Source organism: Monodelphis domestica, chromosome 2 (assembly GCF_027887165.1).
Source record: "Monodelphis domestica isolate mMonDom1 chromosome 2, mMonDom1.pri, whole genome shotgun sequence".
In the NCBI taxonomy this organism is placed as follows: Eukaryota; Metazoa; Chordata; class Mammalia; order Didelphimorphia; family Didelphidae; genus Monodelphis; species Monodelphis domestica.
The window spans coordinates 162396720-162414886 of NC_077228.1; the positions used below are offsets into that span (position 1 = coordinate 162396720).

At 41.1% G+C, this 18167-nt stretch overlaps 1 protein-coding gene across 2 annotated transcripts; it reads right to left on the reverse strand.

Annotated features, from left to right (window-relative positions):
- Positions 1-1133: 1133 nt before the first annotated feature.
- AGT (angiotensinogen) lies at positions 1134-17923 on the reverse strand. Of its 2 annotated transcripts, none has more exons than XM_007481623.3 (5): positions 17740-17923; positions 11102-11956; positions 5814-6078; positions 3338-3482; positions 1134-2448 (listed from the first exon to the last, which is right to left on the reverse strand). In XM_007481623.3, exons 2-5 carry the CDS (start codon positions 11913-11915, stop codon positions 2263-2265), a joined length of 1410 nt encoding a protein of 469 aa, XP_007481685.2. In that variant the 5' UTR covers positions 11916-11956; positions 17740-17923; the 3' UTR covers positions 1134-2262. The 2 variants fall into 2 exon arrangements, with proteins under 2 accessions (XP_007481685.2, XP_056672118.1); XM_056816140.1 differs by lacking the exon at positions 17740-17923 and adding an exon at positions 13308-17701.
- Between the last annotated feature and the right edge of the window lie 244 nt (positions 17924-18167).

Sequence of the window (18167 nt, forward strand, 5' to 3'; positions counted from 1 at the left end):
TTCCTAGTGTTCTAGAGGCCTCTCGAGTGCCATCACTGACACTGAATCAAAACTGTGCGATTTCATCGCATTATTGCCTTTTAAAATGTAGAACATAAAAACAGACCAGCTCTATAGAGCAGCCTATTGTAAGGGGAGTCACTTTCATAGTCAGGAAGCCTGTCTGGTCCAGCCTATGATGCCTACTAGCTGTCAGATCCTGAGCAAGATCCTTAACCTCTTGGTTTCTCCAAGCATCTCTCTCAATCTATAAACTGTCATGGAAGTGTTGATATGCTTCCAGAGGGAGTTTCTTCATCGAGGTCAGAGAGATGAAGGTGATATTTAAAACTAATCTTTGTTATAGCAGTGAAATGAGGGAAAATTAGTCTCTCAACTATGGCATAGTGAAAGGAACACTAGAATTGGTGTCAGGAAAGAACCGAGTTAAAACCCTTCCTCAGACATTTAACTGTGTGACCTTGGTCAAGTCACAACCTCTCTGAGCCTTAGATTTCTTAATGTATAAAATGTATAGTACCTGCCTCCTGTGATAGGTCAAATGAGAAAATTTAAGTAAAGAGTTTTTTAAACCTTATAGAAACAGAAGTTAATATTGCAGATTTGGAACATGACAGTATGTTATATCACCTCCATAGAAGAAATTGTGTACCCTCTTAGATGTTCGTCTCAAAGGTGATGTGTTCAGAATTATAAAGGCAGAATTTTATAGGGGGCTAAAGGAAGAAAAATGTCTTTTGATGTGAGCAAGAGACAATTTAACTTCTCATAAATTCTAAACTTAGTTGCTTCAAGATTTTCAATCCTGTGGATGCAACAGAAAATCTCCAGCTTATATTTCCTTTATTTATGACACACCCCTTCTTTCTTAAAATGGACTGGCTAAAGTCCCGAGATCTCTAATGTAGCTATTTGCAGGTCTTGGTCAGAGTTAGGAGGCATGAGGTGGTGATAAGAGATCCAGAAAATCCTGGTACCAATAATAAAGCATAAGCATCGCTTCCTTTGTTACAACCATTCTGTTAAACGCAGAACCCAAAAGCTCCTGGAGCTGGATCCTACGCTGTCCAGGCTTCGAGAACAGTCACACCTGTCCCCATCCTGGGCCGGGGCTTAAAAAGAGACAGGACATCTGAAAGCAACTTGCAAATGTTTATTTGTGAATAGTTTGTCCCCTCCACATCCCATCTTGTGCTATATATTTATAGTAAAGTCTCCCATGTAAAATACAAATGACAGTCTTGAAATGTTAATGCTCCTGACACCTGACTGTCAAATCAATAGACCCGCTCCTTCCATGGCTCCTGAAGTCTCATTCCTTTTTCACTTTTCAGCCACAATAGGAGATGAAATATTTCTTACAGACACAAATCCAGCTTTGTGGCAACCATTACTGTTTAAAAATGGAAGGAGACTGGGTCAGACATTGCCAAAAACTGTTCCTAGACACCTGTTAGGTACCAGGGACAGGACTTGCACAGATATTCCATACAAAATGTGTTTTATAGTCTATAGAGCACCTTTATTTATGCATTCATATGTAACAAAACATCCTATTAGCCCATTGTTTATCTGGGCTTCTACTAAGTGAAAGGTAAAACTTTTTTTTAATAAAGCAAAGCTTCTTTATTAGTAACATAAAATCACCAGTGGCATAGTGTTTCCATGCTTGGGGGTATTCATAGATTTCCCCTGGTTGTCTAATATGTTCCATCCCAGCTTTTTTGTTTTTAAAGTAAAATCTATCATATGAAAGAAAAAGGCCTTTTTCCAAACCATATATAAGTAACTCATAAATGCTAAATGAGCTGGGTCTGTATATAGGCAGCAAGCAATTATATTCTAAGACGGAAATTTTCTTCTCCACTAAAAATGAATCTTTTTTTTTTCAGTTTCTAAACACCATTTAGATGGTTTTCGCCAACTCTTGTTAAAACCAGCAACAGCTCCATGATAAACTCTGGATCTTAAAAAGGAATCTTCTTGAAGCTTATTTATGCCATCACAAGTTCATGGTAGTAATTATCCTATTTACTAAGGAGAAAGGTCTTCCCACTAGCTCACAGTTGAATAATTAGAAGGAAAAGTGAAAATTGGTGACAATTTAGCATTTATGCCATCTGCTACTATTCTGAGTTATTGGCACCAACTTTATAGAGTGCCCAAGACGGCAAAGGAATAATAGTTTTAAATCTTATAGAAACTTAAGGTTCTTTAGCTTGCCCTTTTCTGTCATGGAGGTCCATGTGTGGTCTTGGGGTCTCAAACATCCCTCAATGGATTTGTCACACGAATGAAGAAAAAGAGGGTTTTTGTCGCTTGCTCATAGAGAACCATCAAGAATGGACGGTCCATTTTCACTTCCAGGGGAACAGCTTCATTCTGCTGTTGGAAAGAATCTTGTTCTCTCTGACTCTCTTTCAATTCAAAAAGGACTGTATTCATCACCTATAAGACAGTAATATACACATTTCATTTTACTCAAGACATAAAGAAAACTTACTTTGTGCTCCCCAGGATAGAGCCCATCCCAATTAACAAAAGAATTGGGAAGCAGAGGTACAAGTGGACACATTTAATTAACCCCCAACCAGCTTCATTATTGCCTACACCTATTAGAATGTAAGTGCCCTGAGGGCAGGGATTGCCTCACTTCTATACTTGTATTGGTAGCATCCTAGTTGAGTGGCACATAGTAGGGGCTTCATAAATGCGTTGTCATTCATTGTGTTTGGGGCATTAAGTACCTTGTGTGTAGGAGGTATTTTTCTTTACACTTCCAGTACAGTGCTATCCCTAGAATATGTTTACATGGATTATTTGTTGGGGATGGGGGGAGTAGCTGTGTGCATAAATCTGAAAATGGTGATGTTATAATAGAATTCCTTTAGTATATACAGATGGGTTTAACTAAATGCCGAGTTCCCTTCTACCTCTCAGAATCTGAGATTCTCTAATTCTTCTTAGATGTGTATACATCCATACATACAAATACATACAAATGTACATACAAATACATACAAATGTACATACAAATAGCATGTGGGCAGGAGAGTGGGAGGTAGAAGCTGGAGTTCATGGAAAGACCAATAGTTTGACATTCACTACCCACTCGCTACCATGCTCCAGGCTAGGGTCGAGCACTTCCATGTACACATCCTTCCTCCCTCTGGGTCACACGTCACCCCTCTCAATCCTGCTCTCCACCCCATTCCACCCTTCCCCTCTCTGTTTCCATGCCCTCGCCCTCACCTTGCATCTCCATGAACCATTTGCTGATGACCAAGGTTCAATGTGGGCAAGGAGGGCGGCCTGAATGGACTTAAGAATGCCATACCTTTCCAACTTTGAGGTTTGCATCACTTATTTTGTTCAGCTTTGCCTCCTTTCCAAGCAATCCAGGCAGTTTGGTGTAGGCGAGCAGGTTCTGCACATCATAGGAGCTCTCTAGTGCCAGTTTTGGCAAGGTCAAATGGATATTCCTAGAAGGAAATTAATAAGCTAGAAATATTGTAAAGCCTTATTTCCAAGCTCAATCCAACACTCAAGACCTAAAGAAGGACCCAGAGAGCCCAAGGACACTGACGCTGAAGGTTAACGGCTCCACAGACCTACGGAAAGCTTCACGTTAGGGTCACTGAAGTGTTCATTGTGCCTGTGCTCTCAAGAACAGAACATATTCCTGTAAAAGCTAAGTGGCCCTCCCATGTTCTTAAGAATGAAATTATTCATGTTTAACTAGTCGCCCAATCCTCGTGTCCCATGGAATCAATCCCAAGGCTGAGTGGAGGATCATGGGAGAGGGGAAGGAATGAAGACATAAAGAACCCTGATATACACGGACCAAAAGTGTCTTCAGAGGACCACTGGTGAGTAGAAGGGATGACCTAGAGATGCAGAATGAGGCGTCCATTTTTAGACCAGACAAATGAATTGATTTGTTTGTATGTATCATAAGTTATATTGGAGGAAGTAAGGGGAAATAATCATAATGTCATGCATTTTCACCCTCAGGAACCTAGGGATAAAGACACATTCTCCTAATTATACTTTTGGTCAGCAGTCTTAAAATATATTTAAAATAGTGTTCCAAGGGTTAAAGAACCCTTAAGACTTTTTGAAAGTTAAATATCACTAAACAAAATCAATGTATTGTGCAAGGAAAAAGATGAACTCGGTACACTAATCATATTGGTGTCTACATAAGTAAGGGTTATCGTTTTATGTCATAATGGTTTTTGGTTCATCCTGTGCTGGTTTCTGACTCAACTTGCCCATCTGAGGATAGAGGGATGCAGACTGATTGTACTGAGCTCCTGCCTCCCAGGAGAAGGAGGAGGGGGGACATGAAAATAAAATTAAAAAATAGAACAATGTCTGCCGAGCATCTTAAGCACTAGGACCCTTGACACCCCACGCCTTTTGTCCTCTCCTGTGTTCATCCTGACCTGATTTGTTCATGAGTAGCAAGTTCCAAGGTGTCTTGTTTCTCCTAAATTGGGACACTTTCTAAAAGCTACAGCTTTATTTGTCTATCTCAGGATAAAACCCCCCACAGACCCTAACTGCCACAGTTCACTCAGAATCAGCCTAAAAAGTTCTAGACAAGATTGGGAAATCACATGAGCTACTTCATCTCTCAGACACTGAACCAATATCCAAACACAGGATCTAGTGAGGAAGTCAGGATACAGATATCCTTGATAATCCTTGGTCTACTAGAGCTATTCATATACTCTCAATAAACTTTGTTGTTAGTTCTATTGAACGTGAAGTTGTCTCAGACCAAACAGTCAAGCAGGCACAAGATGAACCAGATGTCTGACATTCTCACTAAGGCTGAACTGATGAGTTTCTGCCATAATGGAGAAGGGAGTGAATTTCATCAGAATCAGCTAAAGGGCCAAACCCAAGCAGAACCATTGCAGTGGTCCAGGTAAAAGCTAGTCAATTTAGTCACTCTTTGAGTAAGACCTCGGGAGAATTCTACAATGCTTCAGTGCAGCCCCTCATCAAACCTCTTCTAGAGTGAACTGGAATTTTATGGGAGCCCTGATCCACCCTAATTTCTCTTGTGGTCTTTTATTTTTTTTAAAAGCTTACCTTCCATCTTGGAATCAATAGTATGTATTGGTTCCAAGGCAGAAGAGAGGTAAGGGCTAGGCAATGGGGGTCAAGAGACTTGACTTGTGGTCTTTTAGACTGGGAATTTGCTTAGCTTGGGACCAGATACTATACCCTGACCCCTACCTCAGCTCCCTTTGGAAAACATCCTGTCATGTATAGTTCCCCAAAGTAACTGACTAGCTTTGGGGTGGCCCTCTGGGTATCCTGGAATGTGGTCAGGAGAACCCCAGATCATGCTATCACTGTGAACATTGGAGCTTTATCTCCAGTAGACAAGAGCAGGGTTTGTGGCCTTGAAAAATAATAGTAATTGTTTCCCACTTTCTCCCCTCAAAATAGAAGGGGTACTGAGCAGAAAGCATTTTAAATGACAGGTCACCCTGGACTAGATAGCAAAACAAACCTGCATGAATAATGATCTGGGCTGCTATTTCTTGTCATTCCTCTCTACCTCCTTCCATGGGGGAAAGTGGCTATGCCTACCTCTAGGGAATACTTAGAAACTGGTTCAATTCAACAGTACCCTCAGTCTCCTTACAACTCCCCATTGAAAACATTCAGTTCATTTATTCATCCCTGTCCTGGAGCTATTGGTGCTGCTTCCCATTTCCACTTGATGGATGGCGAGCTGGAGGCACAGAGTAAGTCATACAAGATATTACCAGAACCCCAGTCCCAAGTCATACCGGGGGGACAGATTTTTCATCCAACTTGAAAAGTTACGGACCAAAACAAGATTCTCGAGTTTCTCTAGGTCATCATTTTGAGGCTTTATCAGTAGGAGGAAGGCATTCTTGTTAAATGGCACTTGAGTCACAGAGAATTTGTTTTCCACATCATTCCAGTACAGGAAGGTGCCTGTCCCTGAAAGCATTGGCACGGATATCCCAGTGGTGTTGTTTACCCAGAACACCTGGGGCTCTTCCAATTTATAAATTCCCTTTATTTCCCCTAAAAAACAAAATTACAAATGAGAAGAAAGGGTCAATAATAGGCTCTTGGAAAGGACATAGCAAAAAATCCAAACATTGACAATTCTACCTATGCAAAGGAAGAATTGACAGTAGAAGATGGGGAGAGAGTGAGGAAAGAATGGATGGAAGCAAGGAAGAGAGGAGAAGAAGAGGGGTAGAAATATAAAATTAAGACAATTCTGTCCTCAGCAAGCTTACTTCTAGTAAAGGGAAACAACCCACCACACAGTAAGATGGCCAGGGACAAATGGCGACCATCAAAAACACCAAGCATCTCTGCTAATATCACAAATTCCCTTTCCCCACTTTTTAACTGCTAGTCTTCTCACCCTTCTTAATCCTTGTTCTAAGGCGCACTTACCTTTTGAGTCCAGGTTGGTTTTTTGGTAATAATTCTGTTTTCAACTCAGAGAGCTCAGATGAAAAGTCTGAAAAGGCTCTTTACCATCAAAGAGTAAGAGATTTAGCTTGTGGCAAAATCTATCTATAATCATTTTCTCCAGCCCTCATTCTGGAAGGGCAGCAACCCTTCCTTAGTAGATAGTCAAGACTCTCATCCTAGTCCTTTGTTGGATAGTCAAAGGGGGAAAAAGGCTTAGGAAATATGACCTTGTATAGGAAGGTGAAAAGAAGATTCCTGAATCTCTTTTCTACTGTCCAAGCTTCAGCTAATCATCTTCTAGATTGTCTGATTCAGACTCCTTTGATTAGAAGGTTTAAAGAAGAGCCTCTCTCCAAACCTCCACTGAAGGAAGCACCCAAACTAGCTCTCTTTATTTCCCGCCTGGGAAGTCCTTTGGACTTCTCCAGTATGCCCCAGCAATGGTTACCTTCCTTTCCTCCCAGATTTTCAGCTCAATTTTGTGGGTCTTCCTCTATAAGAGAGAAACCTCTTTGAAGGTAAGAACTGTCTTTTTCCTTTAAATTTACAACTCTGAGCATAGTGCCTCCCACATAGTAGATGCTTAATAAATGTATTGATTGACTGATTAACTGAGCCTTAAAGAAGTAGGCAAGGTGGTTGAAGTGGTTTTTACATAGGTTAATTGCTGGCAGGAGCAATGTCCATATTACCCATCTTTCCAGTCCCACCTCAAGAACTGTCTCCTCTAGGAAGTCTTCTTTGATCTCTAATCTCTTATGTCTATCTCTGGCAGTTAATCAGTAAGCTGGCTCTTCACCAATTCTGAGGAAGAAATTCCATGACAGTTTCTAAGAAAGGAATATAGACCTAAGCAGTAATCAGCTCAGACTTAGGGATAAGGGAGCTGAGGAATATGAATAGAGCTGGTTTAAAAAGAGACAACAATGCATGATGGAAAGCTTGCTAAACTGAAGGGTGTAGGACCAGAACTGAAAGCCTAACTGTTCCTGACTAACTTGTGTGACCTTGGACAAATCATTTAATTTCTTTAGTTCTCAGTTTTCTTGTCTTTTAAATGAGGGGTTTGGACTAGATGGTCTCTGAGGTCTCTTATTGCTCTTGCTTAGTCATTTTTCAGCTGTCTTTGACTCCTCGTGACCTTATTTGGGGTTTTCATGGCAAAGATACTGGAATAGATTGCTATTTCCTTCTCCAACTCATTTTACAGATGAGGAAACTGAAGCAAATGAGGTTAAGTTACTTGTCCAGGGTCACACAACTAATAAGTAGCTAGGGCCATATTTTGACTCAAGAAGATTAGTTTTCCTAATTCCAGACCCAACCCTCTATCCATTTTGCTATCTTATATATAGCTTCTAGATCAATTATCTCGATGTAGAACGGTGTTGAATGGTTTAGAGGGAAAGAGGACTATCTCTGGAGTCCTTGAGGACCAGGGTTCAACTCAACTCTGATATTTAATATCTATGTCAGTTTCCAGCATTGTAAAATGGCCTTGGAGGTCCCTTCAGTTCTTGTCTAAGATTTCAAATCTGGGCTCACCTATTATGGAAGCCAGTTTTTAAAATTAAAATCCTTCAGAAAAAGGAGAAAGTGGGGGCAGTCAGGTATCTCAGTGGTTTGAGAATCAGGCCTAGAGATGAGAGGTCCTACATTCAAATCTGGCCTCAAGATACTTCATAGCTGTGTGACCCTGGGCAAGTCACAACCCCCATCAACAAACCAGTCACTTGACTCCCATTGCCTAGCCCTTACCACTCTTCTGCCTTGGAACCAATACACAGTATTGATTCCAAGACAGAAGGTAAGGGTTTAAAATTAAATTAAAAAATTAAAAAGAAAAAGGAAAAAGGAAAACAGATCAATTCTGAGAGGGAACTCTGAACCATTAGTGAAACTAGATGACTGATGAGGATTAAAGCTGATTCATAGAATCATAAGATTGAGAGCTGAAAGAGACCCTTGGAGGGCACCTAATCCTCCACCTCCCCTTCATCTTATAGGTAAGGAAACTGAGGTCTCAAAGTTTTGTGATATACCCAAGGTAGGAACATATACATATATATGTGTATACACACACACACACACACACACACACACACACACACACACACAATACAAATATGAAGCAGAAGATACATTTTGGGAGTGGAAGCCATCAGTAGTTAGGAGAGTCAGGAAAGGCATAGGAGATGACTCCAACTGAGCTTTGAAGTAAACTCAGAATTTTAAGGGACAGAGTTTGTAAAGAGAGTGTGTTCTAGGCATTATGAATACAGCATGAGCAAAGATAAGGAGGTGGGAGATAGACTATTGAATGGAAGAAAAGCATGAATTGACAGCAACTTGCCTCTGAAAGGAAGGTGATACAATGATGATTCAGGGGTTTTTGATGACTAGATTCCTTTCCTGGAGAACACAACTCTGTTTGGGCTTGCTTCCAGAAAGATGCTGGCATCTAACAGGAGAGCTGTCACCCTCCCTGAATTCTTCCCCTGTCCTCCCCCTCACACTCCATTCCACTAGAAATAAGCCCACTGTTCCAGAGAACAAAGTTGGGTAAATCTTACAAGGTTAAGTCAACTGATGTCATGGAAACGACTGTGGTCATTAACCTGTGTCCCAGAACTAGCTGGAATAATTGATCAAAGGGCAGGATGAAGCTCCCCAGCTCTAAAGCTCAAGCTTCTGGAGGTTGGAGACATTCAGCCCTTTTGAAGGGATATTTGAATGTGACTGGACTTGCTTTTTCTTTTTTCTCTCTCAAATAAGCCATCTCGGTTACAGAAGAGTCCTGATTTAGTGAGGTCCTGGGCTTGAGCATGTCCTCTTGACCTGGACCTGTCTTAAATCGACTTTGGCTTTTCCAATAAGTCCCTTCATTCAGGCATTGGCATGTATTTTTTGACCCATGAGATAGATATGGAAGTGTTCACAGATGTTTCATGTGAATCTTCTGGCCCCTAACATGGTAGACAGCTACCCCAAGTAGGTATGGAGTATTCCCTGCTCTGGTTACTTAAAGAGTCTACCTACTATTGCCATGAAATGATTGATGGCTACGGTTAGCATCCAAAGGGTAGTCCTGAAGTTTCATTTCTTGAGCTATTTTACCAAAGATCAGAGCATTGCCATAGTCATTAAAATAACCATTTTCTATTTAACTAGTCTATATCTATACAGTATTTACTTCTGGATAATCTAAGTCGGTTTTTGTTGATTGGTTTTCTTAGTGCTTCTTCTTAATTGGAGAATTATGTGAACCAGCAGATTTATCTCTTTCTTCATGATGATATGAGCCAGTTTGGAACTATCTTAAATAAGATTGGGAATATGAGTTTTTTGTGCTGGCAAAGAACTGGAAACAAATTAGATTCCTATTGATTTCTCAACTGCTAAACAAATTGTGTTTGTGAATGTAAAGGAATATTATGAACTTTATAAGAAATGATGAGCGTAACGATGAATTTATATGAACTGACCGAGAGGGAAGTAAGTGAAACCAAGGAAACAATATATACAATGACAACAGCAATGTTAATGGAAAGACTAAAACATAAATTTTGGTCTTTTTTTGGTAATTTAATAGAGATGATATTGAATAAGTAAATTAGTTTAGGTAGGACTGTCAACTTTAGTTATATTGGCTGTGCCCATTCATGAACAATTAGTATTTCTAAAAATCTGATTGTATTTGTGTAAAAAGTGTTTTATAATTATACTTATATAGTTTCTGGGTTTGTTTTGGCAGATATGTTCCTAGGTGTTTTATTCTCTCTATGGTTATGAAAAAACTCATAAGTAGAAATACATAAGACATAGTTTTATATATGTATATATCTTTTTGTCAAAAGATGCCTTCTCTAAAGGGGAGCAGAGAGGAAGAGAGGACTTAACTACATATTTCAATGTAACAAATAGTTTTTAAAAGAAATAGAATAAAACAAAATAAAATGAGTACTATGTAATGATAATAACCAAGCTTGGCACTGGAGAAGAAGTGAGCAGATGTACTACCATTCCATCCATCCCTGTAGAAATAAAGGGTCTTTAGGTATTGAACATTGCTTACACTGTCAGAGAGGGCTAATGTTTAGATTTCCTGAATTTCTTTTCTCTTTTATTCTTTGTTCAGAGGCCTGGCTCCCTGGGGGTGGCAATGGGAAGGATAGCTTTGGAAATGAAGGTGACTTACAGACAAAAGAATCAATCATTTTTAGAAAGCAATCCATAGATAAGAAAAAAGAGAGGAATTGGGGGCATGGCTTTTCTAGTGTGGCATAAACTCCTCCCTGACAAGCATGGAATTAAGTAGGCAAAACAGTGGGTCAGAGGATGGGGGAAAGGTCTTTATTGCCATCTTTGAATCTGGCTTTTGCTTGGTCTCTAGTTGTCCCTAGGCTTAATTCTGCTTGGCTCATTTAAAGCAATAAGGGCATAATGATGAGACTGGTGACTTCGTGCAACTAACTCTGCCTCTCTTAAATCCAATTCACATCCAAGTCAAGATATCATATCACTGGGCCTTTTATGAAAATGAAGAACAAGCAACAATAATAACCCAAATGGAGATGAATTGCCTCTGGGGCAGTTGGCACCATGGGACTGTCCTTACCTTGGAAGCGCATGTAAGTAGTGAAGAGCAATGTGGTGTCGGGGCTGATTCCAATCAGTTGCGTGCTCCTTTTCCACCCTGTGACAGCTGTCACGAACCTGTTGATTTTCTCCGCGGCAAGGTCTGAGTTTGTGGCCAAATCTAGGGAGCGGGAGTAGGTGATGCTGGTAAAGGGAGCCAAGCCTTGCACAAATGACTGCTTCAGACGCAGCGTAGGGGAGGTGAAGAGGCCCACCACTGTGGTCAGGAGCAGACTGGGGCTCCCCTTCTCTTCTTGGGCCAAGAGAAGGGCCTGGACAGCCTTCAGGGCAGAGAAGACCTTGTGTCCATCCAGTCGGGAAGTGCAGTTCTCATCTTTTCCAGGGACTCCCAGAAGTTCTTGGAGTTGAGTGGCTGTGGGGTCCTCAGCGCCCAGGTAGAAGGAAGCCAGAGTCCCGAAGAGGCCCATGGGGGACAAGAGAATCGCCCCATTGTCTGGGGTCACCATCTGCCTTAGTATCTTATACATGCGGAAACCCACGAAGTTCACCAGGAGGGCCACGTCGTTTGCCCTCCTCTTGTCCTCTTTATCTAGTGTCTGGCCGAAAGATACCAGCTGCTCCTTCAGGGCCATCTCATCCAGGGCCGAAGTCTTGGCCTGAATGGGGACGGGGGTAAAGGTCTGTTCCTCAGAGGCCATCGCGTCCTTGTTCTTCAGCTCATCACAGCTGCTCTGGTTATTGGTGAGGAGGTGGAAAGGGTGCACATACACCCGGTCACTGGCCACCGAGGCAGCCCAGGCCAGCAAGAGAAGGGTCGTGAGCCTCGGGAACATGCTGGACCCAGTGACACTAATAGGCACAATTCCTGCGTTTCCTGAAATGACATTTTTGGAAAGGGAAAAAGAGGATGGATTATCACGCATCCACGATAGATCCTTTGAGCGTCGTCCAGCATAGCACAGCGGACAGGGTGAATCAGGAGTCAAAAGAACAGAATTAGAATCTGGACTGTGCTATTTACTATGTATGTGGCCTTGAAATCTCATTTTCTTCCTAAGCAAGTGAAGGAACTGGACTAGATGACTTCTAAGATCCTTTCCAGCTCCAAATCCTAAGTGTAACCCCTTGCTTCTGTGGATACTTAGTCTATGCTATAGGAATGCAGAGAAAAGGAGTAGATAGCAACAGTTAGGTGACTCAGAGGATAGAGAGCCAGGCCTTAGAAATGAGAGGTCCTGGGTTCAAATATAGCCTTCCTAGCTGTGTGACCTTGGGCAAGTCACTTAACCCTATTTGCCTAGCCCTTAACTCCTGCTTTAGAAGCAATACTTAGTATCTAATCTGGGAAGGAAGGGGTCATTTAGTGTAAGGGGGTCATTTGTTTTAAGGGAGTGAGTAGCCTAAGGCTTGACTATATATAATTGGCAGAACTAAGAGCAGACCTTGCAAAAGCCTCCACACAGAGTAAGTGGAAGAAGACAAAAACCCAATGGATCTTCAAGGCACCTATGATCAAGTAGGAAGGACAGCCTGCTTGAAAAACAAGATTCAACTCTATGTGGAGTTCTGCAACGAAGTCTAGATCTCATTTCTCAAACCCCACAAATGATAAAAGAACAGTCTACATGGCGCTTCCTTCACTACATGGAAGGAAGGGCAAGAACTGGTGCTGGTGGATATTACTACAGCAAAGGTGGATCCAAGAGGATCCAAAAGGGCTTTGAGAGCTCATCTTTCCATCCTTCCCATGAATGTATGGAAGTATGATAGGACCTCATTTTAGGATATCAATATATTCCAAGACTCTTGAGGTCAGTGGAACCCCATAATAGCGAATCAATCCCATTATTTAACAGATATTTCTCATACAAACTCTTAAGCACTTGGCAATTTTTTCTTAGGCTTATCAGAGTTACCCACATCACTACTCTTGTACTGAGGGACCATTATTAATAACTAAATAGCATTCACTAAACAAAAAGAAACATTGCTCCAATGTGGTTCCTCCAGGCAAAGACTTGTTACAAGTGAGAACTCTGGACAAAGACTGATCCAGGAGCTAATGTTTGGCACAAAATAATGTAAAGACTCACACTAACACTTCTCAGAAGAATTAAGTGCGAATGAATGAACTGCTACAGGACTTAATACCTTGAGAAAATTGTGAATTTTTTTAAATTTAAGTCTTTTCTGCATACTGTTTTTTGATTGTCAATCACATATACCTGAATTCATGTGTTGAGTTCTCAGAAAACAAGATCCTACTGTGTACTGAGGCATCCCAGACAGGAGAATGTATCTATCTGGAATTGCCAGAAAGGAAATTTCATTACTTTCCAATGGAAATTGCTTCTTGCATTGACATCAAGATCTGGGATTAGGAATGGACAAGGTAGACACACAGCTACCTAGGGCATAACATAAATGACAGGGGATATGGATGAGGGCATAGAGAAAAGAGGGGAGGAAAACTGCTGGAAGGAAGTCAATAAAAAGGGCCAAACTTTTTAGTTTACTTTTAATAAAAGTGAACATTTCAATGTTCAGAAAATTTCTCTGTTCATAGCACAATGGTCTTTATTTGAGTATATCATCGTGTGTACTAACTACAGTATTCATTCAAACCCTACAGTGAGAAGATTTATTTCTAATGCTTGTATTATACCTATTTGTAAGGAATGCTTTTTATAATTTTGTAATTGAGGCTTAATCTGTCTTTCAAACCTTTTTCCTTATTCCTTTGTTCCTGGAACTCCAAGGAATTTTCCCTACCCCAAACCAAGTTCTACACTGGGATAATTGAAATTAAAATCATGAGCTCCATCTTGTTAGGTCAACAAGAACTAGCTTAAGCCAAGTATAGGGGGAAGGAGGGGAGGCAACACCACAGTCCCTTTTGGTGGACATTAGGGTGAATGGACAGTGCCACTCTTAACCAAACATAACATGATTTCTTCATCTAGATATTGGAATTCTAGGATTGGACATATGATTTTCCATCATCATCAAGGAATTAGGGAGGGACCATGAGTGATCAAATCCACCTTCTCATTAAGTATTCACCAATTAGAGATGTCTTGGGATGTCTAGGGAGGGTTGAATGATGAATTTCCAAAACTGTATTTTATGAAGCAAGATGCTAAATGCCTTTGTCTTTGGTCACCAAGAGAGATATTTGACCAATTAATTAATTGGTTATTTGCTAGTGTGAACAGTAAATTGATTTTCTTACCCAGAACCTAAACCTTTGGAATTTTTAATCATCATAATAGTAACCCACAGATGTACCCATTTTCAAACAGATTTGTGGTATAAAAATACCTTCTGGGACAGCTGGGTAGCTCAGTGGATTGAGAGTCATACCTAGAGATGGGAGGTCCTAGGTTCAAATCTGGCCTCAGACACTTCCCAGCTGTGTGACCCTGGGCAAGTCACTTGACCCCCATTGCCTAGCCCTTACCACTCTTCTGCCTTAGAGACATACACAGTATTGACTCCAAGACGGAAGGTAAGGGTTTAAAAAAAAAATACCTTCTCTCAGCTCAGCCTATAAAACAGCAACAATTCCCATTTATAAAGAACTTTTGCAAAGCACTTTCCTCTCAACAGCCCAGCACAATTGGCAATGCAAGTTTTATTATCCTCGTTTTGCCTATGAGGAATTAGAGAAATTAAGTGACTTGCTTAAGGTCAAACAGCTAGTAAATATTAATGCAAGGGGAAGAGACATTTATGTAAAGTCTACTATGTGCAGATATTTTGCTAAATGCTTAAAAAATTTTCATCAATTTTCTCATTCATAACAACCCTATAGTTAGTGCTATTCGTATCCCCTTTTGCAGTTAAAGAAACTGAGGTAAATGAAAGTTAAGTGACTTTCCCCAAATCACACAGCTAGTAAGTGTTTGAATTCATATTTGAACTCAGGTCTTCTATCCACAGGCCAAGTATCCTATCTTCTGCATCTATCATGAATTCTAATTTAGAGCTGGAGGGAACCTCAGACACCATCTAATTCAACAAACTCATTTTATGGATGAGAAAAGGGATGTTCAGGATAATTAATTGATTGTCCATGGTCATGCAAAAGAAACAGATAAACATCAGAGGCAGGATTTGAACCAAGACCCTGTGGCCCCAAAGGTAATGGCTCTTTCTGCTCTGATTTGAAGTCCAGTTCTCTTTCCACTCCACAATGCTAATTAAAAACCCTTCTCCTCTTATTCTGTTATCAGGGAGAATAGCTACCCATCATTAAAAAGAATATATCATACTATGAAATTGGATGAATTGCTTCAGTATCCCATATGGTTTCAATAGGCTTAATTTCTTAATTACATTTCATTTTAACTACACCATTGCTGGACAAGGTCGTTTTGCAGCCCACTGTGATCCTTAGAATTGTTTTTACAAAACATTTCCTTGATCAAATGGTTCGATGGGGATATGATTGGGGTTATAAATTCTAAATGATCACTCTAGTGCAACTATTAATAATATGGAAATAGGTCTTGATCAAGGACCATAAAACCCAGTGGAACTACTCGTTGACTATGGGAGGAGGGTGGGAGGAGGGGAGGAAAAGAACATGATTCATGTAACCATGGAAAAATATTCTAAATTAATCAAATAAATAAATGCATTTTTAAAAGATTTTTTTCTACACATTTGTACATGACCGGTGATTCCCATCATATATTTATACATTTGTACACCCCATATTTACTTCTCCTTCATCTCGCCTACCATGGTGCTGGGCACATAGTAACCTACCTGAGTCATGGAGGAGAATCTTACCTGTTCCTGACCATGTCTCCAATTTCCAAAGTCTCTTCGAATCTTTATCCTATTCATCTGGCCATAACCTAAAGGCTAAAGAAAAATCTCTTTCCCACCCACAACCCCCATCCCAGCTCATTTGTGCAATCATTTTTCAGTCATGAGAGATTCTTTGTGACTGCATTTGGAGTTTTCTTGGTAGAACTAGTAAGTGTCTAAGGCTGGATCTGAACTCAGGGAAAAATGCCTTCCTGACTCCAGGCTCAGTGCTCTATTCACTGTGCCACCTACCTGCCCCAGTTTTCCCAAATATAAACCCATAACCAGAGTGGTAGCCTGGCTCAGCAGATAGATGAAGGTCATGAAGAGAACTCTCTCTGATAGATGTGTGGCACTAGGAAATCATTTCATCTCTCACTGCCCAGGACAATATTCTAAACTTGTGTCATAATCGCCAGCCACATCGTTAGAAGATGTTTCCGCCCCAGAAGTTCCCTACACCATGAAATTACAGATTTAGATTTTTTTTTTAAAAACCAACAACAAACAAAACATAATGAGGAGGAGAAATAGGAAACCTGCTCTGAGCCTCTCCAGGCAGGCTTAATTTGCCAACTGATCTCTCATCTAAATGAATCAGCAGTAAAACCTTTGGGAATCAATTGCTGAAAGAGTTCTCTGCCATTGTGGATATGGAGGCAGGGCATGGGGTCTACTTAATCCAGATAAAACAGAAATGCACTTTCTCCCCCCCTCAGCCCAGGCTTCCTTTCTTCCTTTCTGCAGTTTATGGCCATCCTCTCAGACGAAGCAATTTCACGGATCATTTTCAAGATAGAGATTCTCTTTCCCCTTCATTTTAGTCTTTAGCTTTTCTCCCTCTTCCCCCAACACTCAGCCCATGGTCAACAAGCCTATGTTTCTAGGTAGGATGCTGCTAGTGTTTTAAAAATGAAAGATGGTTCCATCTGCTATAGATTTCACAGTCTTTCCCTCATCTTCTCCTTTTTCTTCTTTCCCATTTGGCTCTTCCTCCCTTTCTTTTTTAGTCCTTTCTTTCTCCAGCTGTCCCTCTCTCCCTGTTTTTGCCTTCTGCTCCTTGGACCTCCAAGGCCCTAGAGCAAGGACAAAATAAGCACAAAGTTGTAGGCAAATTGGCTTCATAATACCATCTGGGGTGAGCTTATGGAAATGATCTTGGAGGAAAAAGGAGGATGTCAAACTGTGGCTGACCCACCCATGCGGATGACCTTTACTCCTTTCGTTCTGCACAACTGAGCTTTTCTGGTGTGATTTCACCTCCAGGCCCCTGGGAAATCTGAGTTCCTTTGTCTTTTCTTGAAGCGGTTCATCAATCTGGCCAAGCCTCCACATCTCCTTCCTCACAGGGTCACTCTGTGGCCCATTGTCAGTTTTAACACTGACTCCCTTCTCCTCTTTGACTTGAGGCCATCCTGGCTGCATGACACAGGTCTGCCTCTTTCTCTCCATCTCTAGTCGTAGGTCCAGAAGTAATGAGTACAAGTTTAGCATGGAGCCATTATTGTCTCACTTTTCAAAACACATTTAAAAAAAAAAAAAACTTCTTATGGGAAAACTGCAGGCAAAGAGAATTAATGAGATGTTGGATAGTTTTTTTCTGTTGCCTCAGCCTCCTGCTGGCAAAAGTTCTCTGTAGAGCAGCTTGTTCCTGGCTCATTGTGTTCCCAATTTGATTTTTTTTCCCCAGACAAGCTACCCTCTATTCCTATGTAATGTTGTTATTTTCCAGCTCTGCCCCCCCCTTAACCTTTCTAGCCCCAGCCTGTTGCCAAGATTACCTGGCGAGAGCCAAGGGGAAGAAGAGAAGGAAGGGGACCCCAACCACTGCTGGCTTACCTTGTGCTCCAGTACTTAGTGACTCAGGATGTCTCTTTCACCAAACACCCTAGGACACCTTTCTCCAGCCCAGGGGTACTGCAGCTCTATTTATACTGGAGGAAGGGGATGAGAGCCATTCCCAAGCAGCCCTGTGATGGGGCTGGCAGGTGGGATGATATCACCAGGTCCAGAGGTGGGGGGTGAGGGAGACAGGAAATAGAAGCCAAACATGTGAATGCAAGCGTGTTTTATTGAAAAAGCTTCCAAACCAACGCACTTTCCCTGCTGAACACTGTGGCTTGGGACAGGCTCGAGTTACATATTTACTCAGGTAGACTGGAACCAAAGTCCTGGTTGCTAATATTGATCCAGGAAAGTGTCAGTGTATGTGACTGAAAGTAGCTCAGATTCTGTGTGACTCCTTTCCCAGCATGCCCTGGCAAGGT

Excerpts from the sequence above, each read along its gene's own strand:
- AGT (XM_056816140.1), bottom strand. The coding sequence starts at position 13,362 with ATGCCTCAGTACACAGTAGGATCTTGTTTTCTGAGAACTCAACACATG. Across the intron at positions 3,483-5,813 it reads ATGAAAAATCTGTCCCCCCG|GAATATCCATTTGACCTTGC; the intron begins GTATGACTTGGG and ends ATTTCCTTCTAG. Across the intron at positions 2,449-3,337 it reads CAAACCTCAAAGTTGGAAAG|GTGATGAATACAGTCCTTTT; the intron begins GTATGGCATTCT and ends ACTGTCTTATAG.